This window comes from Aythya marila (assembly GCF_965140915.1).
Source record: "Aythya marila genome assembly, chromosome: 11".
NCBI classification, from domain to species: domain Eukaryota; kingdom Metazoa; phylum Chordata; class Aves; order Anseriformes; family Anatidae; genus Aythya; species Aythya marila.
The window spans coordinates 5434978-5460296 of NC_139052.1; the positions used below are offsets into that span (position 1 = coordinate 5434978).

The following is a 25319-nucleotide window of genomic DNA, read 5'->3' on the forward strand; positions in this document are numbered from 1 at the left end:
CGGCGGAGGAGGAGGAGGAGAGGAGGAGGAGGAGACGGCGGCGGCCGCCCCTCTCCGGCCGGGCCGGGCAGGGCAGGGCAGGGCCGTGCCCGCGGGGGTCTCCCCGCTGCCCGGGGCAGCTCCTCCTCCATGAGCCGCGGCTGCCGGGCGGGGGGCGGCGGGAGGCGGCGCCGGGCGGCCTCGCCGTGAGGGGCCCCCCGGAGGATGCCGGTGCCGGTGCCGGTGCCGGCGGGGCCCCCCGGCGGGGCGCGCTCGCTGAGCCCCGCGGCGCTGTCCCGGAGCCTGTCCCGCCTGCGGCAGCACCGCGCCCGCTCGCGGGCCATGCTGGCCCTGGGGGTCACGCAGATGGCGCTCGGCTGCCTCATCGTGGCCGTCAGCTTCGCCGCCCTGGCGCTCACCACCTCGGCCCGCGTCCGCCACTCCTGCCCCTTCTGGGCCGGCTTCTCGGTGAGTCGCGGGTCCCCGCATCGCCCCGGGGGGCGCGGGGAAGTTGCTGCCGCAAAGGGGTGGCGAGGACAGGGGGCGGCTGGCGAGGGGCAGGTGAGCGGCCCCGGGAGCTGCCGGGGAAGGGTCACCTCACGGGACGCAACCAAAGCGCTTAATTGGCCTCGAGGATCTCTCCGCAGTTCTTCCAACAGGCTGGAGTGCTTTCGGCTTCTCGAGCGCTCGTTAGAAACCCCAAGTGTCAGATAAGTGATTTGGGTTATGCGCTTCGGAGTGTGTGGCAGAAATGGTGCGACTTCAGAAATACCTGCCTAGTACCTTCACACGCAGCGCGTTACTTGTTTTTTTTTCCAGGTGTTTCAAAACAGAAGAGTAGTTCTGGATTAATTGTGTAGATATTTTTCTCGGTTTTTCTATGATCTTCGGTAATTTTGAGAAGAAACCCCAGTTCTTACTAGTAGCCTTGATATCATAGTAACCACATTCTTCTGAGTGGGGATTTCTGCGAGCAGCTGTTTGTCACGGTGAGGTGTGAATTAAGGATCCGATTCCTACATATTAATGTGCTAATAAAACAGCAGAGCCGGGGTAGATCTGGTTTCTTATCTCGACAGACCCAGCCGGAGTGTACACAACTGATGGTGTGCTCCCGCAAGCACAGCTTGTTCGAGAGTAGTTTATTTTCCCTTGATTGTGTAATGTTTGTGAGAAGAGACTTTTGGGGGCTATCAGTATGCTGTGAGGTACGCCGTCCTCATCTTGCAATTTTGGATACCTTCTGCTTTTCTCTTTGCTATATAAACCATGGAGAAGTACGTTTCCCAATTTGATGTTATGATTGTTATTTGCTCAGCAAAAATAATAGAGAAGAAAGCCATGATTCATGGATGCGTGTGGTGGGGATTGGTGGAAGGCACAAAAAGTAAGGGGACATAGTGGAAGACTGCTGGAAAGCCATATTTCCTTAATTGGAAACTTACCATTTTTATGTACAATTCTGCCTTAGAGATCAAATTATCAGATAAGAGAGAAGAGCAATACTTTTCTTCTAACCGCTTTTTTTCTCTGAGTCCCAAGAGATAAGGTAATAACACAGTTGTTTTAAAATATGGTGTGCCCCAAAGAACTTTTGGAGGCTTATTCCTTTACACAGCATTTTCTAAAATCCTTCCGAGGTATTTAGTGAGTTCAACAAAAAATTAACTATGGTAATGCTTACAAATGAAGAATATCACTGGGGAAGAGTGAAGGCATTAAGGTACCCTCTGGAAAATATAGCCAAAGAAATAACTAAGGATGAGGTAGGTAACTTGAGAGAGCAGTAAATACTAATGTAAGAGTCCTTTTCCTGTCTGCCTGTTGTCAGGCATAAATGTTCACTCCTTTCAAACTGCTTCCATTTTTCCCATTAGAAACAAATAATTGAGTTGTTTGATGGTCAAGTAGCAATCTTAAACTCTTTCTGGAGGTGTGTGTGACACGCTGTTGGTTTTACTCATTAGAAATGTACGTCCTGCTGTTGGGTAGGCAACATGGGCTAGATAAATGCCTGTGTTGGGCTCTCATGGACGTGCCTTCATAATAGTCTGAAAAACTGCAAGGTGTTCTCTGTAGGTTATTAATCATTATTAATTTGTCTGGGTGTTCTTGATTTGTATATCACAACGATAAGATATGATGGGGAAAAAAAAGATTTAATGACACTGTTAAAACCTGTTGCTAGGTGCCTGTTAAACCTGTGGTGTTGGCATATGAGAGGAGATGATGAGCACTGTTAATCACAAGGAATACGAAACTTGGGGTACGTTCGGTGTACGTTCTCTGGAGTTCATGGAGGCAGGGCTTTGAAAAAGTATGTTTCTGGATGAAAATGTTGTTCCATATCCAAATGGAAACGGTAGCACATTGGACAGCTGAAAAGAGAAACAATTAACAAGAAGGCAAGGGTTTCCTTCACTGTTCTTTGAACTATTCACAGTGAAATGGCTACTGGGAACCTCCCGGGGACTCTTGGGCCAGGACAAACCTTGAGATTTCTCATATTCAGTGCACTGGAAAACAGCAGATCCACAGAAGCCAGCAATATTTGTTTCAGGAGGCAAATCAGCTTTTGTTGCTTCTGAGTATGTTGTGTAGCCACTTGGAACACTTAGAGTTTACTGTGAAAGTTTGGAAGAGATAAGTAGCTTAGCTGAAGTGGGAATTTTCAAGGTCAATTATCCAGTCATTTGTACCTGCTGAACTTAGTGCACCTCTATTTTAGTTGTATGTTGCAAGTTATTGAAGTTGTGAATTATCATGCTTAATTGGCTGTTCTTTCTCAATTCATTTTTCTGCTTGCTCCTGTGCCTTTTGGAATCAAAGGACAAAAGAGATAATAGGGCTCCGTAAAGGATGAGCTGTCTGAAAATAGGGATAATGATTTCAGTAGTGTATTTATATAAAAATAAAGTGGAGAATTCTATTTGCAACTCCCTCTCTTTCCCTCTCCCAAAACTTCATTTTTTCTAACTTAACTCTGTGTAAATATGGTGTACTTCTTAAACAAAAAGCCCTAAAGTTGTTGGAGTTGCTATACAGTGCATCAAAGGGTTAAACTAGTTGCTGTGTGTGAGTGGCGTTTGCGTATAGAAATAAAGTTAATCATGTTTCTTTAGATCGTGTGATGATTTTGAGTTTAAAAAAAATGTGATATATTGCAGAATAAATTGTGGTAAATTATAAACACTGCTCTGAATTACTGGAACATCACTTTTGACGAGATGTTCTTAGATGGACTTATTTAAAAAAATAGAATATTTTAACAAATTCAGGGTTGATTTTTATTGTATCTAGAGAAAAATTAGAAACTTTTTTATTTTAAGTGCTTCCAGGCACGTGTATTTTTTTTTTTTATTTTTTTTGCTTGGAGGAGGTAAACAGAACGGTAACTTTTGGAGTTCTGATTTTTGACAACACTTTGATTTAAGCACATAGTTGAAGCTATAGCTACAAGCCTGAACTTAATGTCTAATTTATAAAATAAAAATATACAAGTTTGCTTTCGGTTTTAAGTATGAACTTCCATCCTTTCTAATGCCATCACCATGTGTAACACAGTAAGCAAGCAGTATCCTCATTGTACCATTCTGTTAATCCTGCCACCTATCAAGAGTCTGTCTCAACAAAACGATATTAACGTGAGGATATAATTTGTTTACAAGATTGGTTTTGCTACTGTTTACAGCAGAAAGGAGTGTTGCTTAGTCTGAGGATTTCAGGATTTGTTGTTGGGTGAGGTAAAAAACAGGTACTTTTACATTGAATGTGTTTTATCCAGAGATGCTGAGGGATGATGAACATGTAGCTTCAACGTCACATTCACTCTTCACAAAAGAAACTTGTTTTTATTTATCTGTATTCATTATTTTCACATTTTTAAAAAAAGATTATTGTACTTGGCCTCCAATAAAAAGACTACCTTTTAGTTAAAAGAAAAATCAAAATTAAACATATTATTTTAGCATTGATGGTATACAGCCAATGGTCAGAGTAACTTTATCAGTGATAAACACAAATACTTATGTCCACATTATGCATTGCACTGATTGTTGTTCTAGCATAAAAGTTAAATTGAATGTTACAGCAGTGAAAGCATTTGTTGGTCAACTACTAAAGTAGGAGGTTTTCAGATTCTGACTCTGTAAACAACCATCCAGAACATTCTAGGACACACTCTAAACTAGCGCTTTGAACATCTGGGCAGCATGCTGGCTGCTTTGTTATTCTGAAAATAACGCTGGAAGAAAGTGGTTTTATTGTATACCAAAAGTAGTGGCGGTTCAAACTAACTTAATCTCCTCATCTTTCTAGGGGCTGATTCCAATACCTTCTGGAAATTTGTGAAAAATGAGATTGTAAAATGAAATGCAGCTATATAGCTAGGTGAGGAGCATTTATGGGATGTGAGGGGTGAAGGAAGCAAAGACACTTCTCAGGTGATCCTGACTGCCAAGCTACTGCCTTAACTCTGCATTTTTCCCCATGGTGAAAGGCCACTTAAATATTCTGTGGGAAGCTTCAATTTTGGTGTTTGTTATCGAAAACCCAAAATATATTTAGTGAACTCCTAATGAAAATATGGGATCCCCACATGAAAAGTAGCTGTTTCCACTTGTTTGCTTTTACAGAAGCACTGGCAGCTGAGAACGTATTTAGTTTCTGAAAGGTTGTATCTTGTAAATCATAAGAATCAGGAATACGCATTGGTCAGCTTCTCTCTTAACCCAAATGGATGCCTCTGTACTCCTTTCTGCCTTCACAATTACTTTCTGAAAGAGCAATATTAACTCAAAGTGTGTTAGATTCGATTTTTTTTTTTTGTTGTTTTTACAATCATTTTTAATAGATACTCTTTCATGTGAAATATATTTTAATTACAAGTCAAGAACAAAAGGGGGCGTCAAAGAAGAGTATTTCTCAGAGTTGTAGCCACAAATATTTGGTTGTAAAGGATGCTTGAAAAAAGTTGTTTTGGGGATTGCATGGTTATTTAAAAGCGTCTGAATGGCATACATTATTTTCGTGCTTTAAATAACATTTTAAAAGTAGAACAAGCTAGAAAGCACAATAAAAACAAAGAAATGCCTATAAAAAAAACAAGCTCATGCCCATGAGTCCACATTATCACTGTGTGCATGTAGGAGTTCTCTTAGATCTGTATCACGTGGTGTCTCTGACACGTCAATGACACTGCTACCACAGAGCCTGCTGCATGGTACCTGGAGAGAGGAGTGGGGACTGGGGGAGAGGCCAGATGGGATGGCTGGTGCGCTTCCTTTCCCAGATAACATTGTGCAGGTTGGTTCAAGTGTTGACATCTTTTCCATGTTGCTTCTTAAGCAGGAAGGTTGCAAGTGTACCAGGAATGGCTGTCCTTTCAGAAGGACGTTAGTAATGTTGCTGTGGGAGGTAGGATTAAGATTAATGTACAGGCTGAAGTCCTTCATATGCCCAGTCCTTCATGTTTGTTTTGGCAGAAGAGAATTTAGCCTTTTAGAAGAGTAGCTGAAAGCCATACCTCTTGCCTTATTTCAATTTCTATAACGGGGATTAATCTGGGCCTATAGGAAGTTGTTTAAAAATTAATTTGTTTTTTTACATTTTTTCCACCTTCCTCATGAAATCAGGTAAGTCATGGATTTGAAATGAAGCTTCACCATCAGACAGTATTTTGGGTTCCCGTGAAATATTATTACAGTATGCAGTAACTAGCAATGATATTAAAATTATTAGCGTCTATTTCTGAAGTTCATGCTAATTCAGTAAATATGTTCTTGGCTACCTAAGTAGTATAGATAGTCAGTGCAGCTTTTCCTTTGAGCTCTTAAAGAGCTCACTGTGATCTGACAGACTAACTTCTGTTAGTATGTAATAATTGTCCTTTGAATGGAGAGGAACCTTTACTGTAAAGGCAGTAGTGACAGTACAAATGATAAAAGTTTATACAGATGATAAGTAAAATCAACATCAAAATGCCATTTCGATGTCTGACTGTGTTCTCATGTTCCCTAACCTACATTGTGTGCTTATTTTCCTTCACCTAACTTACTGTGAAGAAAATGTCTGAAAGCCTAAATATCGATCCAGCTATTAGGAAAAGAAATCCCCAGTGACGATGCCTGTCAGCTCTAGATGAGGACTGTCTACAGTGTTCCAGCATATCCTTCATTTGTTTGTGAATGTAAGGTAATTGGAACAAGAGAGCAAAGCCGTTCTCTACCATTGAACCATAGAAGCAGTACATCTTTGCTTATGGAACTAGTATTCAGCACTCGATGCACTGTACGTGTCCTTCCACTTGACAGTTCCCTCTCATGTCCTGACAATTTAAAAGCTTCCCTTACAGAATGAATTGTTTGAGGTTAACTTGACATTTTCTCTGGATCAGCTGTTTTGGTTCCAAAAGTACACAAGTAATTATCTTGAATTGTCTGGTTAATTAACCAATTTTGAAAATCAAAGATAAGTAGTAATGGGCAAAAGAGGAGTCAGACTGAGAAAGACGGTTACTTTTTAATCTCTAATGTTCCTGTAAGAAATGATATTCTTATTTTGGGGGTGGTGGGGGTGGTTATTTTTTTGGTGTTCTGGCAATTTCTTCCCTTCATCCACAACTGTTATGATTTACATAACACCCATGAAAATAGACAGGTCTGTGAAGAATGGAGTTTTCCCATCTAAAAATGTCTACATCTGGTTGAATCTAGAGGCCCTGGAAAATAGGAATTACTTGGATTTTTTTGTTCATAGTTACGAAATGTATGAGAGACCCTAAACAATGTATTTCTTTGTACCCACTATACTGTAATCAGAAAAAAGAATCTGATGCCAAATTGAATACTGTACTAAAATGCAGTAATTGGTTATAGTCTGAATTCTAAAAAAAATTAGCCCATTTAGGCCACTTTTTTGAGAACTTGGGCTCTAGCCCATTACTGCATTTCAGTAAAAATTTGAGATTTTTTTTTTTTTTTTTTTAAATTTGAGACAAATTTTTAAGTTACATTTCCATAATTTAGGGACGTCTGGGAATACTTCTGGTATCTTGCTTCAACATGTTAACGGTACAACATTAAAGAATTTAAACCAAAGAATGCCTCCTTTGCCTGTACTGTCAGTGCTTCAGAATTAAGTCTTTCAGACAAAAGTATTTTGGGCTGTTGTTGATGTAATCCTTCTCCAGAGTTTTAAGAAGGTAGATTGGACCAATAGTAAAGAGCATGTTTTTTTGCAGAAGGATTCTGGGTGGAATGGTGTAGAAACACTGAAACTTTTTAAATCATTTGGCCAGTAAGTTAACTCTTAAGCAAGCAGTCAGCTGACGAAAGCAGTCAGAAATACCAGCAGCATCTAACAAAGTCACCAGGTGCAGTAAGCGTGAGTTCTTACCTGTTAGAAAGCAGATGTTCAACCACGCATCTTGTTTCCCTTGTGTGATTTAAGAGCAACAAGACACCGGTTCTGTGTTTTAAGAGTTATATCGGCTCCTACTTTATAGGCAATCCTACAAAAAATGGAAGCAGATGGATGTGAAGTTCTGACTGCCATCACGCATGCCAAAGAAAGTGCTAAAGGTGAATAAGATGTGAAAGTCTAATAGTGAAAAAATATGATGCTCTGTGAAGTGTTCTGCTTCCAGGAAGCAGAGAATTCAACAGTCACTGTAATTATATTTGTTAAATGCCCACGAGGAGCCTGCAGCTTAACAATAATGCACAATGATTAATATAATCAGTAGGCTCATGTGGAAATAAGAGGTTTGGTGGTATAAATACATAAAATGATGCTTTGTATGAAGTTTTTTTTTTTTTTTTTTTTTTTTTCCTGGAGATCAGCCTGAAGAAGACGGATAGTGAATTTCTAATTTCACCAATGTAGCTTTGAAAAAAGAATGCCAAGATTTTCTAATTAAACTACCAAGAAATAGGCTGAAACAGAAAAGGTAGGCTTGCACACTAGAAAAGAGGGAGGGTCTCCATCAGAAAAAGATACCTGATGCAGCTGTTTTAGAAAGTGGATCTCTCAGAAGCAGTCATCAACTTCTTGTTAATTTCAGTGCCAAACCATCCAATGTATTTTTAGTATTAAAATGAGCATATTTGGTGTCTGTTAAAGGATGCTTCTATCAGTTATCTGGAAGAAATATTTGTTTCCCCCAGCTGCTATTTGAAATGCCTCAGGAATGGGAAGATGAGAATCCGTACCTTCTCAGACAGGATCACACCTCCTTAGTCCCAAAAGTACTTGCTGAAGAAATGTGCTCCTTCTGTAACCTGTTCCTTCTGCATTTCAACATCTGAGAAGTGGTGATCTGTTGTTTTACAAAGCCATAAATAGGCTGTACCGTTGGATAACAAGGTTGTACAGATGTGCTGAGGGAGCTGTAATAATCATCATAGTCATGAGTTCTTCACTTTCTTTGTCTGATACAGAAAAACTTTTTCTAGTCTAACCTCTCAGTATATTTTAAGAATAACTAAGATGTTACAGAGACAGTGAATTTATTTATTTCAGTTATAAAGTAAAGCTTAGGGAAAGTATTAACAGATAATGCAAGGAATATTCTCATTCAAACCTAGGATTATAATCATAGCATTAGTAGATGTATAGTTTTGCTGTTTATAATCCTGTGGGGAATTGTAAGTTATATAGAAGTAACCTTCTGAAATTTAAAAATCATTTCTGCACAGTCATTTATTTATTGGAGGTTACTAATACTACGTAAGCTGATCTTTTAAGAGTGGACTACTCATTCTATTTTTCTCTACAAATTGGAGGTTTAATTTTCAGGGAAAAGGGTTAGAGGGAATTCTTTTTCTTCATTATGGAAGAATATCCCATTTTTTGGCTTTCTCGTCGATGATTGTAGCAGTCCCCAGTGCCTGTGTTGAGAAGCCAGGAGCAGTTCATTGCTGCTTCTCTCAAGTTGCCTGAGCTTCTAGCTCTTGTCCTGTGCATATGCCTTTTGAAGTCATCCTTGGTATCTTTGCCTGTGGTTGTTGACTTCTTGATCTGTTATGTTACTCTTCCTCAGATTAGCATCACATCTGTTCTGACCAGTTTGGGCAGGTACTTTTTTTTTTTTTATTATTATTTGTTGTTGTTGATAGTCTGTTCCAGTTGTTAACTATCCCTGTTTTGAAAACCATTTACTTATTTCCTGAAGCATTCCTTTGTACCATTAAACCCCATTATTTCTTCTTCTGTTCTCAGTGGACATTGGAATATGCTTTATTATTTCACAACAACTGCCTGTATACTTGAAGGCAGCTACTGAGTGTCCCTTCTGTCGGTAAATTAAACACCTGCAGTCTTTTTATCATTATATGTGGATCTCTGATCCTTTCCATTGCTCTTCTTTTCATCATTTAGCTCCTTCATTGAAAATGTTGATCAAAGAAAAATCTCTGTAGAATTTAACATGATAATTCTTAACCATTGCTTGCTATCAAATAGTCAAATATGTTTCATGCATAGTTTTCTACCAGTTGTATTCTGAACACAAAGAAAAACAACCCCCCAAAGCATTAACCTTGTGATTGATCTTAACAAGGATTCTAGCTTAGTTATATGAGAACGGCAAGAAACGTTAGTCATGAAGTTCATTCTGCCAATGAGTGTTGACAAGAGGAATGGGATTCTTTAGATATCAGAATTGGCTTTTACCAGTAGCTTTGTCTCCTTATGCATCAGCAGAGATAAAAGGCTGATGTGCAAGTGGCACACTTTTCTGAGGGCATAGAGGTGATGTCCTAAATAAAAATGAAATTAAGCCAGTGAAAAAGCAGCATAGAGAAGACGCTTGCAATAACCAAATTTTTTTGGCTCTCTTTTCTCCAAGTTTTAACCAACTTGTTTGTTCAAGAGTATACTGGTGCTATGTGGGCTAGCGAGGTTACTTTTTAAAGTGTAAGTGCAGGCTCACATTTGGAAGCTACAAATCACAAGTGTTGTCAGTGATGAAAGGACTGCTAATATAATATCATACAAACTGCCAGAAGCACGTAAGAGAATTTTTAAACAGCGATTGCATACTAAATAACATTATTCGCATGGGCTGTGGCTTTAACTGTCCAAAAAATAGACAAACAAATTTGCTGATAGATTTTTTCCAGTTGCTAGCCTCAACTAGCCCACAGAAGCAGAATCTCGTTGTTTTTATCAAAGTTTTCGTTTGATAAAAATCTAAATTAATGCATCAAGGATGGGGAAAAAGTACATGTAGATAGCATTAAACATCTTATTGACATTATAATTACGTTACACCAAACCCAAACAAATGTAAATTAACAGCATAAATGGAAGTAATATGGACTCTAAAAGAACAGGAAAAGCTAGTTTCTTCATGATGTGTATGTTGTTTGGTCATGGACACAAGCTGTATTACCCTTCATAGCTGCAGATGGTGAAATCTGAGATTTACTGGTATAAAAGGCATGTTGAGTGTGTTTTTCTTCCTTTTTATTTTTTTTTTTTTCCTCCTGTCTTCAGACCACTGGCCTGTGCGAATTAACCTGATGGTGTATAACTGTCTGGGCAGCAGCAGTAGCTTAGCAACACCAGCTAGTGCTGATGCCAAAGAACAGGCTTGGCTTTCATCGTTTTTAAATGCCAGCTGGTCCTTCAATAGTCTTTCTATATTTAGAGATTCATTGATAGGCACATTTTGACTTCTAGGCCTACGTTGGGTTTTACCTGCAAATTAGCTGGTAAAGAAACTGGAGAGACCAGAACCCTTTAACAGTAGGCATCGATGTAAGACAGGATTTAGGGAAGGGGTGTTATAAGCATAAATCCCTAAGTGAATCCTTGTGGTACTTGGAGATAGGGAGTACAGAGAAACCTTCCTTGTGACGTATTCACTGTAATGCGCAAGCAGAACTGCTTACAGGTACTAAAGGAGCAGTAAATTGCATTCTGAAAATGGCAAGGTTTTCTAAGCAAAATTTCTTAGTAATAGTGTCTGAAAAATCTGTGTATGTGTTCTTGAAATAAACAATTTTGAAAGGAAATTTAATATTACAAATACAGATACACATTCTGTACATGTAAGTAAAACATCAAGAATTGAATACATTTTTATGACAGAAAGCATAAAGTTGTAGAAATGTAGACCTGGAATGCATTTTAACAGCTCATGTGTTCTGTCTTTACTGTGAGATCCATCTATAACTCCGGCATCCCTCACGAGTGCAGTTGAGGTATTCCTAAATTTTTGGAATAAAGCAAACTTTGTATACTGTTAATGAAGTGCTGAAAGAGCTTACCTATATCTGTGCTAATAGCAATCTCATATGCTCCCTCTATATATCCTAGTTTAGATCTTTGCTGCAAGTTAAGCCTGATTTTTTGACTCAACCTTGGTGGACACAAAGCAAGCAATTTTTTTTTTTTTTTTATAACCTACAAGAAAACTTCCAGTAGCCTTTAACCTGATGTAAACAAAACTATGTCTGTCTAATGTTACTTGTAAATCATACTTTCTAGGTGTTATGCCACCTTTGGACTGGAACCTGGATTTCCTCTATAGTAGCTGGGCATATTTAATACAATCTGATGCCCAAGCTTGGGAGAGTTTTTCTGCTGAGGCTTCAGAATGATCAAGGGGCTGGAGCCCCTCCGCTCTGCAGACAGGCTGAGGGAGCTGGGGTCATTCAGCCCGGAGAAGAGAAGGCTCCAGCTAGACCTTATAGTGGCCTTCAGTGCCTAAAGGGGGCTGCGGGAAAGCTGGGGAGGGGCCCTGTGTCGGGGGGTGTAGTGGTAGGACAAAGAGTAGCAGCTTTAAACTAAAAGAGGGGAGATTTAGATTACGTATTAGGAAGAAATTCTTTACTCTGAGGTGCTTCTCAGCAGCACCTGGTTGCTCTGGTCCTGTTGGCCCACACTAGTTGTCAGTGTAAACACTGTTCTTACGAGTGTTGTGTTTTATCAAGCTGTACTATACTGATCTCACATAGGTTTGCTTTTTTTTTTTTTTTTTTTTTTTTTTTTTTTTTTTTTTTTTAAACCCTTAGCTGGTAGGTAGTCATTTGGATGTTGTTTGTGCCACTTCTTTGTGTTCTGTGAATTCCCGTGGGCCCTGCTTCGAATGACTCACCTCCGTATTCTTGCTGTTTTCTGATTCACATTCCTACCCTGGGTCTGTTAATTGTATTAAATATCTGGTCAAACCTGTCATATATGGAAAAAGCCAAGATGTTTTTAATATTAAAAAAAAAAAAAAAGGCTAGTGAGCTTTCATGGAAGGAACTTCCCTGTTACCTAATGGACTAGTATTTTCTCTTTGTGATGCTGGAACAAACCTTTCATGTCCCTTTTTAGTTTTAGCCAGCTTTGTATTTCTGGCTCAGTCTGTACGTGAGCCTCTTGCAGCCCTCTAGGAGTTGTGCTGTCTGCAGCTCATTAGAGCTGCCCTCAGCAAAATGTGGAACAGCTGTCATTGGAAGGGCTTCTGGTAACAGGTAGGTGGGACGCTTCGTGGCTGCAGACTTGCTAGTTGTGAACACTTGTATGTGTCTTCTGGTTCTGTTTTTTTGTTGCTGTTCCTGTGAGTAATTACTATACCTGTGCCTGGAGAAAAGGACTCTCTCTCTCTCTCCTGTTTGTATAATACTTCTAAACAACTTCATGAATTTGAAGCTGGAACTGTGCAACTCAACTTGTATGTGACTTAACCTGTAGCAGAAAATGACTTTATTTAATATTTTTCTAGTCAAAAGCCCTTTGTTTTGATGTTAAAGGTATTTGGTGTGCAGTAGAGAATAAACTACAGGCTTTTGCTAAAGGATAAGCAGTATTACAAATGTGTGTATACATACATGTATATATTTGCATACACACGTATAGTTTGTGATTTTCGGGATACAGAAAAACGCAGGTTGAAATTTCAGAATAGGAGAATTAATTGTGATCTCCTTTCACTGTTCAATCTTATTTTCTTCATCTGCTTGAAAAAGTACTAGACTTAGGAGGAAATTGCAACTAAAGTCAAAATTTGAAAAGTTGGTGGTTTGTCCTTTTGGAAGGTGGAGGTGGGCTTGGTTGCTTAAAAACTGGCAAACCATAACAGTGTACAACAAGACAGTTCACTTGCCTCTCTGAAGGATGACTCAATGCATGGGAGAAAAAAAAAATGCACGTTTTTAGTTTTCAAATATTGACACTGAATTCTAATAAAGCACTAGATGTGATGTCCTGTACAGACTGACTCATTAAAATGCTTGGTATGAAGGCTTAGCTATAGCTCAGGCTGTAACAGCTCTTTACTGTTAAAAGTATAAGAGTACTTCCTACACACCACAAAGTAAGGATTGGTGATCAGTTAGAAAAAAAATGGGTATTGAGAGGCTGCAAATTTGGGGAACATTAAATCATGAAAGTGACTTTCTTCTGTGTAGGGAGAGCTGAAAGTATTAAAGAGTGACAGTGACATTGAAAGAGCAAATCCTAGAGGTTTTTCACAATTATTTGTACTTGAAATGCATGCGGCTTAGGTCTCAAGGATGTCTATATGGAGGCTGCTGTTGCCAGTGAAATGACAGAACAGTGCAATAATGTTGGTAGGGAACCTATCTATCTATAAGAGAACATCTTTGTTAAAAGGAAGAGTTGTAGCAGGGCGTTGGTAGCTTTTTAGATGGATGCTTTTTAACTATTTGATTTGAGGAATAAAGCTTCCCTCGCTGACGGACTCTTGGAGATCATGAGGTAGAAAAAGACTGGGTTTATTTGGCTTACCCAAGGTGTAAATCAAGTAACTGAGCTTTTCAGTCCCGGCTCAAGTCATTCTGTTACTGCCTACAGAGCTGGTGGATAGATGAAAAAAATATTTAAGAATATTGCAAGCTGCTTTTCCTTTGAGTATCTGCCAGCCTGGATTGGTACATTTTGTCCTCCTGGTTGAAAACTGCTAGGTAGGAAGTTAACTACCAAGTTCAAAATCTTGTGCATGTCAAAATAGCAGTGCGGCAGGTTGTAGGGTGTAGAAGCTGTACAATGCATGTGGTAGCTGCGGTGTCACAGTTCTTTATCACAAAGATTGATTTTCTGAGTATTTATAATCTTTCGGGAAGCAAGACTAACTTAAGCAGAGAGGAAAGCAACTCTGATATGGGAACACAAAATTAAGTGAGGATGGATTTCTTGTGCACAGGCAGTACCAGATACTGGCTTTTAACTGTCTCTGTCATTTTTCAGCAAGACATTTTAAAGCAATTAACTTTTTATATGAGTTTACGATCAGTGGGATAACAAGAAATCATGGATCCTGGAGCACAGTGCATCGCATACTGAAACATGTGGGCCTGATTTGGCACCATGTGCCACCAGAGTAATTTTTTTTTGTTGGAAGGTGTTGCTTTTTAAAACATATCTCTGGTGCCTGTGCCCTGCTGAAACTGGTGTGGCACCTTGTGAGTGGGCTCAGTGTTTTTTTTTTGACAGATGGAGTTGAATATTGTCATGCCAAAAAAAAAAAAAAAAAAAAAGAAAGAAAAGAATAGTTTGTAAATCCAGCCTAGGGGTAGCAAATCACAGAAACGAAGGCTTCTGTTCCTTTCATTAAGTTAATATTTTGCTACTGTCACTCAGGGATTGTTTTAATATGCCATCAGTAATGTTATGTTTTGAGCTTTTTGAAATGCTTTACAAACACCATGTTATTCATCTGGTGCTGGACTGTAAAGACTTTACAATGGAATTTAGCAGCAATTTGTCAGGTCCTTGGAATACCACATGAAGCAATTGAGATCAGGAGTAAAATACCAAGTCTGTTTAAAACAGTCAAGTGACACCAAAGTCCTTTACAGGAGCTTGGTTAGTGGCCTATCAACTAGACTTAGTCTGTGACACCTAAGTTTTACAGCTGTTTGCTGTTTTACTTTTGATTTAGATGTAAACTGACAGCAGTGTTCTGAAGACATAATCCCGTTTCTGTGGAGTTCTGCCAGTGATTCCGTGGGAAACACCATGCAGTAAGAACACAGCTTGCTCCATAGAATGTTCTGAGCAGCATTTCCCAATGCAATCTCTTCGGTCTGCAAAGACTGGGAAGGTCTCAGATCACGAAGCTCAAAAGCAGAGGCTGACTGTAGAAGTAACGTGTTTGCTGTAAGGCAGTTAATTGGTCTTTACGAGGTAACTTGTGGAGAGGAAATAAAACTCGTTCTAATTTTCAGTCTTTTATCTGCTCAATAATTGGTTTCTGAAAACAAAGCTTTCATCTTGTGAGTTATCTGAAAAGCAAAAAGAACTTCGGAGTGTTTGTTAATCTGCGTGCATTGATAGGAGTGATGTTGCCTCAGCGCATCTTGTAGGAAATACTTCTGAGTCAATCAGCGCAACCTCATTTTTTATGTAATGAGACATGATTTTCATTTCCTGAGGAAGCAAGGATGTAAGAATGTCTTTCTGAGTTGATTTCAGCATAAATACTATTGTGTATCAGCTCCTCTGCTGGGTGGCTCAGCTAAATACAGGAACAGAAACATTTCCTTTATAAGGCAGCAGCCTGCGTTGTGCTTCCCAAGTCGGACTGAGAGGCCTGCTGTTGCTGTGTGTCCACGTCACTTCTTCACATCTTTGTTCACTGTTCTTGTTAGCTTGGTGAACTTATTTAGAAAAAGAAAAAAAAAATCTTCTCCTGCACTTAAAATTTCTTTAGATTCTGTCCCAAGATGATCAAATTCTTTGTAGTGCAATGTGTAATCTGCATCCTAACAGAAAACATAACAGGATTCTGACATTACAGGAGAGACCACCCCTGAAAGATTTGTTTTAAATCAGTAACTGTACTACTCACTGTTCTCTTTGTGTGTGTATCCTTTCAGAAGGAAAAAAAAATAATAGTAACTTTTAAAAATATTATGGGTAAGTTAAAAACTGCAGCTACCTTAGTCTGTTGGTTACACAGCGGATTCCTGCAAGCAGTCTCTGGCTTTGCACGGTCACCCTGAGTTCTCCCAGGTGGAAGCAGGGAGGACGCGAGTGCCTGCAAATAATGGGAGTATTGCTGATTATCTTAGCTGAAATTTAAATATCCTGTGATTGTAATTATAATTCATTGTTTGATTGAGGATTGAGCTACTCCTTCGTTTTTATATTTTGGTACTTCTACAATATCTAATTTTCTATGTTGAAAGTAAGATTTTCAAAACAGAAGTCACCATATTAAAAATTGAAATGAAAAATATAGCAAAAGGTCAGAATTGAGTGTTTTCATATGGTGTTCTGGAGAATTGTGACACAAAAATATATATTGTCGTATAGTTAGATCAATATGTTAAAAAAAGTATGTTATTTTTGCCTGTATTTTTCAGCTAAGTTTGTAAGGTAGACAGAAAATATTTGAGGCATAGCCAAGCAGGCATAGCCTCTTTTTGACAGAGAAAATAGTAGCTGTAGTTTGTGCACTGTCCTGCTTCTGAACCTTACATGCATTTATTTTGCTTTATGAACTGATTTGTTGATAGTATCTGAGGAGGAAATTGATTATTTTTACGGTCAGTGTTTGGGTGTTGCAAGAAGAGGGTGAGAGGCTGTTGGGCATGGAGGAAAACAACTGCAGACGTTTCTGCATAGCACGCCAGTGCTGCCTATGTTTGTACACACATAGGTGTGTAGCTGGTATTACAAGTCAATGTTAATGATAGCAATTTTTACCTTAAAATGTGGAGTAGGCTTTAGTGTTTTAACAGTTGAAAAAGAACACTGAATGCAATGAAAGTAGTAGTTACGGCTTGGACGTGGTGTGTACCGTGTAAACAGCAAAACTCATGTTGTGAGAATTAAAAGCTCGAGGGATCTGAGTACTAAGCTGCAGTAAGGGACACATTTATAAGTAAAAGGGAAGGTTGCTGCAGGGGTAGAGGTATTTTAGGAGTTGTGCTGGGCTCTCAAGGCACTTGAAGCCTGAAGGTGATTATTCTGGGGTCAGAGGGATCTCTTGAGTATGGTGTGGTTCAGGCAGCAAGTATGGAAAGGTTAATGTTTGCTTTTTGACTTAACATTTGAGATGTTCTCTTTCATTTCTTGTCAGTGTCCTTTTCAGCACAAAACACGTTAAAAACCATACCTTGAAGAAGTAGTTATAAGAATTTGTATGGTTGCTGATTAATAATGCTATTTTTAATAGTAATATAAGATATTTTTGGAGAATGAATGGGGTACTTGAGCCTGTGGCATGTTTGAAGGATTCTTATTTTATTTATTTTTTTTTAACAAACTGTCCTAAGAAACTTGGAAGACAAAGCTATTTAACAGTTCCTTCCCTCAGCCAAATGAGAATAAAACATTTTATGTATGAAGCGAGATCGTACAACATCAAGCTTTCCATCTAAATAAATTTTGAAATTGTTCTAGTTGTTGGGTACTTGCAGAATGTCTTGCAGATGCTGAAGTATCAGTACGAGACCCACCAGCTCCCGATGTAGTACTCTGAGCCTACCATGCCCCTGACAGCGGGGGCAAGGACATTGTGGAGTGGCCCAAGAGATATCTTTGAAGCTGTTGTAGGTAGGAGGGGGAGGAAGAGGCAAGGTAGTCAGTCCCCTGGGATCTTTCTTAGGGTGGGGGACAAACAGCGATGATCTCCATCTCCTGACCTCACTGTCCCTGATACCCGGAGCCTGCAGGTATCCAAAGCATCAGGATTTTCTGTCCCTCAGTCAGCCTCTTCTGATGTTCTAGCTCTCAGAGAACTCCTTTTCCAGTAGCGTCTTCTAACTCCAGTTACCTACAGCCCTACTTATTCAACTTCTGCCCCTCCTCTCAGTTTGACTTAAATCTCTTGCACCTCCTTCCTCTTTGCCCAAACCAAGAGGATCGTACTTCTAAACTCTCTTCTGCCTCAGACCACTAAACTGCTCTGCTGCTCTTCTCCCCAGTTTTTCCTGTTGCTTTCTCTGACTGTTGACAGCCTGCTGGGGTGAAGCCTTCTCATTGGGAATGGCAGCTGGCTACCTCTGCCCTCCCACCTGGCTTCTTGTTGTTGTTGTTTTTTTCTTTTTTTTTTTTTTCTTTTTTAATATATATATTGATTTTTCTTCTGGTAGAAGTAAACCAAAGGGACTCAAGAGACACACTCCATTTAGCAAAAAGCCTGCTTATTGGAACTTTGCCAGAAAGCGCCACGTAGCTGGGGAAAGCAAGAGGATTAGTAATTCGAGAAAAGTCATAACTGCTGTGGCTGATGATTATTTTTTGACATTTGCTTTTTATGTTTGAAATAAAATCAAGTTAGCAAATTAAACTGCAGCCTATGAAGCTATATGTTAATTGTTCTGGCTGCCTGAAAGTTACATGCTGGTACCTGTGGTGAGAAGAGTGATTTGGCATATGACTGAGCAGAAGGAGCTGTTCTGCTGCATTACTAATGTATTAGCAATGAATGAATCAGAAAATTGTGAAGTTCTATTTCTGAGCTGAAATTTTGTCCCCAGTGACAGCGCTCTAAAATTTAAGTTTAAGATGAGGAAGCTATGTTAACGTTCTTCAGGTGACTGTAGATAAAGTTTGTAGGATTTCTTGAAAAACAGAAAACCTTGGACTGGATCAAGATGATGTTCCACAGCCTGCTGATGCCATCTGCATTCCTGAAATCCAGGACTTTAAAAGCCAGCTTGTAATGGGCATCCAGGACTGAGGGGGGCAGAACACAAACTGTTGTCAGTGGTTTCAGAACTATTTGCACAGTTTGAGGGGAATGTTGGAAATGAGTAGTTTTGGATTTTACTCTGTGAGGGACAGTATTCTCTAGGTCTTACAAACACGACATCACACGTTCCAATTAAAAGACACTATGCTGTAAGTCAAGCTTGGATTTATTTTATTGGTGTCTCGGTGTTGTTCACAAATTGTGTTGAATTTTACTTATCCTTATAACAAATTACTCTGCCTTCTTTTAAACTTTAGGAATGAAAGGCTCCGCTTAATAATTACAGCTTTGATTTGTACAGAATTACTGTTCAGGGAAAGATTCCTGTGGTTCTGAGCAACACCTCCTCATGTGAACAGACTCTCCATGTCTGTTAAAATAATATGTGCTCATGAAAATATAAATTTCCATAGAGATGTGAGCTCTAATATGCAACTAAATAATATAGTTGCAAGTTAATGGTTTGGTTTCCTGAGCATTAAATAAATGACAGGGAAGCAAACGTAAAGACCAGGTATGAGAAGAGGTATGAGTTTACGTGAAACATGAACAACATATTTAGTTTAACTTCTGTGAAAGATTAAGAATAAGAGTAGGATATGCTTTAGAACTTCTCTGACTTTGTCATTATGTATTTGTTTTGGATTATTTAGTGAAAATAGTGAACACGATAGTATTTTGAAAATACCTGGCATTTATATTTTTTCCATATTAGCAGTTGATTAACAGTTGATCCCTGTCCCCCTGTCCCCCCCCCCTTGCCACTCCGATGTTTTTCCTGCTTTCCTGCTCTTTCCATAGCTGTGTAGCTCATGAAATAAGTGTTTTTCTTGTTTTCCTCCTTACTATTTGAACTGGCTTCAAAGCTAAATCTTTCCTCAGAGTTTTGCCTGATTAGGGAATAGACATTCTGGTTTAGAAGAACTCTGCATATAGTTTAGTGTCTTCTGCAGTAAGAAATGGATTTTGCCCGTTTCAAACTATTTCACTTCAGAAATTAACAGTGTTAAGGATGTGGTGGTATTGATGGTTTTTCTGTTTTACAGTGGGCCATTCAGAAAACTTGAGATATGGAAAATATAGTCTCATAGTGTACTTCTGATTTCTGGTATGTGTTGTTATGAACCTTTCAAAGGGGAGGTTAGCTCCTAGTGTCTCATGAGTTTCTGTGTTGCTAATATAATTGGTGAACCAATGACCCTTAGAATATGCAGTAGACACCCTAGCTTGCAGCTTACAGCATTTCATTATAATTAAGGAAATGCTTAAGTAGCTTTAGGAAACTGCCCTTCTTCTTATCTGGCTATATTAACAATACTTGAAGTATTATTACTAGCAATAACATTGAAACAAAGTTCAAATACAGTATGTGCTTCCAGTTATTGTGTACTGAGTATTGACTACTGGTAGTTTACATTGGTTTTCCCAAGATGTATATCTGAACTGTTCAGATTCGCCCTTAAAATTAAAACTATAGTCATCCAGAATGAAAAATTAGGGGACTCACTAAAATTGAGGTAACACATATGTTAGTATTCCTTCTACAGTCTAGCTGAATTTTGACATTTCCAGTATTTATTTTAAATAAATTTTATTTCCAGAATATGCTTTTTTATAATCTAGCAAGTAAAGCAAAACAAATGAATTTGTTAGAACTCAGCTAATCTGATATTGAGATGCGTGCAACCTTGAAAGTTTACTGCCAAATTAAGTTGTGTTTTTCAACAGGCTCTTTTGAATTATTTGGCTCAGACTTAAGGTGTACTGTAAAACAGAAATGATTCATATACGTCAGCTTGCAGCTTTGATGTACCATGGTTTAAGAGAGAACCACAATTTGAACATTATTTGCTTTAGTAAATATGTGTTGGGTAGGAAAATAGTGCTTTGTGCATTTAATGTGTATGATTCAGAATGATTAAGCTTGTCTGTTGCTTTCCAAACTCTTAAGCCTAGGCGGCAGATTCTGAACCAGGTTGCATGTCACCAAGGTCTTCAGTCAATCACACAATCTTTGACAATTTGAATAGGATTTGATACCAAAATGACTAGTAAAGTTTTCGTGATTTGCTGCAAACAAGAAATACAGCTTTTCTGGAAGGTGGAGTAGGCACATTTTGAAGTTGCTTAATGTTGAAGACAGTGAAGTAAGTCAGCTTTGCAGTATTTGCACCAAAAGAAAACCAACACACCTGGATGGGACAGTTTCTGATTTTTTTTTCCTTTTCTATTTTTAATAGTTAAGATGTTGCTTTTACTTTTAATGATCTTTTAAAAATTGGGTCACAATGTTTAATGACATTTCTTTTAAAGTCTGTGCAATTCTGCAAGTCGAGATTAATGAGCCATTCTTAACTCAACTGCAGAACTGGATACTTAGGACAACTGTATGTGCCAGGCTCATAGGTTTTCTACCTTTACCACTGTTGCCCCAATGATTTTCATGCCCCATTTCCGAGTCACTGTCTACTGCAGAGCTCCTTGTTTAAGCAGTTAGGTACTTTTACTCGTGTATTTGGGGATAACAAACAAACAAAAACACACCACTGCTGATTGATGATGCTGTATGCTTCCTGTCCTGATACCTGCTTTGTTTTGCTACTGTTACTGATTTCCGTGTCCCTTAAGATAGGAAATATGATTAGAAGTCTGGTGGATCAGAGGGAGGAGACAGGAGAGTGCTGCCTCTCTCTTCTTGCATTGAACACAAGGAACAATCTTGCTTCTTCTCCAGCAGTCTTACCGTGTTCCAGGTGTAAGGAACCTATAAAATGATCAATAATATTATAATATTCAGCAGTACTATTTTTAATAAAGCTGTCTTGGAATTTGTAGAATAAGTTGTTTTTGAGGTGTTGCAGTAAAACAGAGTGAAAAGATAAAATATGTTTCTCTTTTTCTCACGTGTTGTTCGGTTCACCTCAGATTTGACTGAAAACAAAAAGGGGAGGCGGAAGAAAATCGCTTCTAGAATAGACATGTAAATAAATAATAATAATAAAAAAAGCAACCTAGAGTAAAAATGGTTTCATAATGGAAAAAGACAGAACTATTTCTGGTCTCAGTGGCCCTGTTCTGTATATTATATGCCACTGTGTGACGTATAATTAATAATTTGCATGAAAAGAGAGCAACTGGAACAAATTGTGAAGTGTCGGTAGTCCTTTCAGCTCCAGATTTGTGAGGAGTGTTTGTCCCCATACCGTTGGGTTTTACGTAATTGATGTTAATGCTCTTGAACTTGTTATGCCACGCTGTGATGCACAGCTCTGACAGGCTGGGCTGGGGAGAGCTCCTGCAGATGGGTTGCTGCCTCCAGGGCCTTCCCAGCCCTTGCTGGGGGCATTCGTGCCAGGGGCTGGCAGGCAGGCCCTCACTGACGGAGAGTGGCTGGTGGTTCTTGGCCAGGATGGGGGACAGGAGTTGTGACCCTGCCTGCAGAGCTGGCCGTCAGTAAGATTTGCTTAATCTGTGTCAAAAAAGTTGTTCCTGTCCCACCGAGCTGTACACGGTAAAGCAAAGAGGAGTCCTGAAATATGAACTCATTTGATTTTGTAAGAGAGGAGTGTGTCAAAGCTCAATGAATACATTTCATGCCCAACAAAGTTATTTCTTGCACTGCATTGCTGACATCCGTGGTTGAATTACAAGTGTTTCTGGGGTGTACAATGATGCAACTACTCTTGAGACATTAACAGCCATGCAGGGCTCAAGTAACTTGTATAAAGTATTACTAGTCAATGTAACAGTTTGATTGCGTCTACAGATGAGGTGAAAAGAAGCATTACACAGTAGGATGTGAATATAATTTTACACTGCAGGTCATTAGAAAAAAAAATGTTGAGAAAAGTGTCACTGCAATAACTCTCTTGTTTTTCACAAGAAAGTGAAGTGTGTTAAGCCCTTAAGCCGCAAGGTGCACCTTTCAAAGAGAGAATACCAGTTTGATAGAGTATGGGAGCTCTTATGCTTTTAAGGTAAATTCTTAGGTGACTGGTCTTTTTTTCTGGTGGGTGCTTCTTAGGGACTGTCTTTTCCTCCCATTTTACTTCAATAACCGGGATCTGTGTCTGATCATGTAGGTTTGAATTAGACTAGGGCAGCCACAGAGCTGCCAGGTTCCTGAGTCCAAAATAGTGCAACGCTTCTATGTGTGTGCCTAGAACCACTGAAGTTTATCCTGCAGTTTTCAGTACTCTGGAAAACAACGAGTGGCTCAGTTTAGTAGAGCTAAATAAGGTTTCTGTCATTCTTAGCAATTATTTGCATTGTGGAAAGGTACTGAAAACCCATTTGAACATGAGTGAGGGTTCTTCTGATATCAGCTTTTTTTTTTTTCCAGTCTTTATGGAGGGATATTGGGATACAGATTAAGAACAGTTCTAGATAACTATTGTTGGGATCACGAATTAATCTATAAAGGTATCCTTTTTTTTTTTTTTTTTTTTTTTTTTGAAGCTGTTTCAGAAATACAGCAGAGCTTGTTTATTATTACATAGTAAAAGCAGATTGACATTTGGTGTTAGGTACTCAAAGCACTTTAAAAGTTATTACAAGTTCATTAAATTTTGCAGCATTACAGTGCCTTAGCAGAGAACCATCTTAATTTGCAGAGAGCCTGAAGCATGGGAAGGTGAGGTGACCTAGTTCAGTGACAAAGGTTTTTGCTTTTCAGAAAGGGAAAGCCTACTAATTGGGGAAAAAATAAGTCCTTTACATCTTTTCTTTTGTATTTTCTCCCTTTGATACTGTCTTGTCTTTTCTTCATGTCGTTAGACCATCCAGTAGTTTAAGTGATGCCTTTAGTTATTAATTGTCTCACTGCTTTAACCCTATGTAGAAGGGTATATAGCATTATAGTATGTGATACTGGTTTTGCCAGTGCAAAGTCACAACAAAGTTTCATGCTGTGTGTTGTTGCAGAGAATCTCTGCTGTCTGAGAACACTTTCACAGAGAGCAGAAAGAAAATTGTGAAGAAAGTGGGATGAGAAGATACAGGCAAAAGTTCCTGTGAATGCTGAAATTCAAAAATGGCTGAGAATACATTTTTTCTACCTTGGGAAACAAAAATAGTGTCATTCTAGAAGATTTTTTGTTTGTTTGTTTTGTTTTGTTTTTGTTTTTTTTTTTTTTTAACTAGAATTTATTGAGAGTTGCTAAAACTAAAAAGGTTCTTCCCATTCTCCCCTCCCCCTGACCGACATTAGTAGTGACTGAATACTGGGTATCATTGTCTTCTGTTCCCAACAGCCCTGTGATATTTTTAATTTTCAGTTTCTGCTGCTTCTTTAAGGAGTAATTCATGAAACAGAAGCTGTGATTAATTGAAGGTATCTATACCATCTTCGAGGTCAAATTGAATTTCAATTACAATTCCCTGTTTCTGTGTATCCCAGCTCTCCTTAAAAAAATCTCTCTCCAAAATCTTTTTGGCAAAAATGTATTTTGTGTGGTCATTGACACACTGTTCTTGTTACCTGGGGTTATCTTGCAGCAATGACTGACAAATACAGCGTTTGCTCAGCTGGCTCAGGGTAGCAGGGCTCTCAGCCCCAACAGGTGCTGTCCATCCTCAGCAGCAGCTCAACCACCTGCAAGTGGTGCTAGTGGCCGGGCAATGGAAGGAGCTTTGAGAGTAGCTGTGCACTGTTGAGGTGTGTTATATTTCTTAATGGTCTACCAGCACTCAGTCAGGTGCTTCATCAATCCTGACCTCTCCCAGGTCTAGTGTGTTGACACAATCTTACTTGTGTTGTGGTTATTTGTTCAGCACAGCTGTCTTACATTCAGACCAATTTAACACTTGCCAGCTCTGCAAAATGTGTTTACCTAAGACTTCCCACAGATGCCCAAGTATGCACACGCACCAGCGTGCTGTGTTGAGGCTCATTTGTTGGAGTTGCCAGTAGCCTCGTTTTTGTACTCTTTTAAAGATAAGAGCTGGAGGAGTTATTTTTTCTAAACTTGATTTACAGATTGTTCAACAGTTGTTACATTTCATTATGTCTGCACTGAGATAATTTCCCTGTGACCTAGTCATTATGCTGCCTAAATAAAGATGAGGTTTACAGGAAAAATCTCTCTCAATCTCAAGTACATTGCACAAGCTACTAGTTTTGTCTCACAGGTGTTAGCAAGTTCCTGTTTCAGCTGGGATCTCTGCTCTCCTTTCTACAGTTTTCTTTTTACTCAGAACTATAAAAGTAGTTATATATAACTTGGCATAAATTAAGTGACAACTTTTTGATGAGATGATGAAATTCATTTTAGTCAAGTGTACCTAAATGTACAGTGTCCTCAATCTGCAGTGGTCTTGTGTGCTTCTCCTCTGTATTGACACTTATGTTAACGCATGCACTGGATTTTACTCTAAAATTAAACTCCAAACAGAAAGCTACGTAGCCAGAGAAACATCTAGGTGATGTATTTTATATGTTTGACATTCTTCTTAATCTATTTCCGTGTTCAGAATTTGCTCCCACTTCTGAATTCTTCTATTTGTAGATTTGATTCTGGTTTATTTATTTATTCATTTATTTGGTGCAGTCGTATTTTCCTTAGAGGTATTAGTCAGGTTCTTTGTTTTGGTGTTTGTCTTCATTATGAAAAGAATATTGTTGTTGTGGATGAGTTCTCATTCAACCTTGCTGCTGTTATTTGTGTTCCCTAGAGAAAAAGAC

The 25319-nt window shown here is 39.0% G+C and overlaps 1 protein-coding gene across 1 annotated transcript in view; it reads left to right on the plus strand.

The window, feature by feature from the left end:
• The first annotated feature begins 240 nt into the window (after nt 1-240).
• The window catches only part of ENTREP2 (endosomal transmembrane epsin interactor 2), a 129955-nt gene continuing 104876 nt past the window's right edge, over nt 241-25319 (plus strand). The window contains exon 1 of the mRNA XM_082769542.1: nt 241-447. Coding sequence (XP_082625668.1) covers nt 322-447 — 126 coding nt within the window. The 5' untranslated portion in view covers nt 241-321. The remainder of the gene's footprint in view (nt 448-25319) is intronic.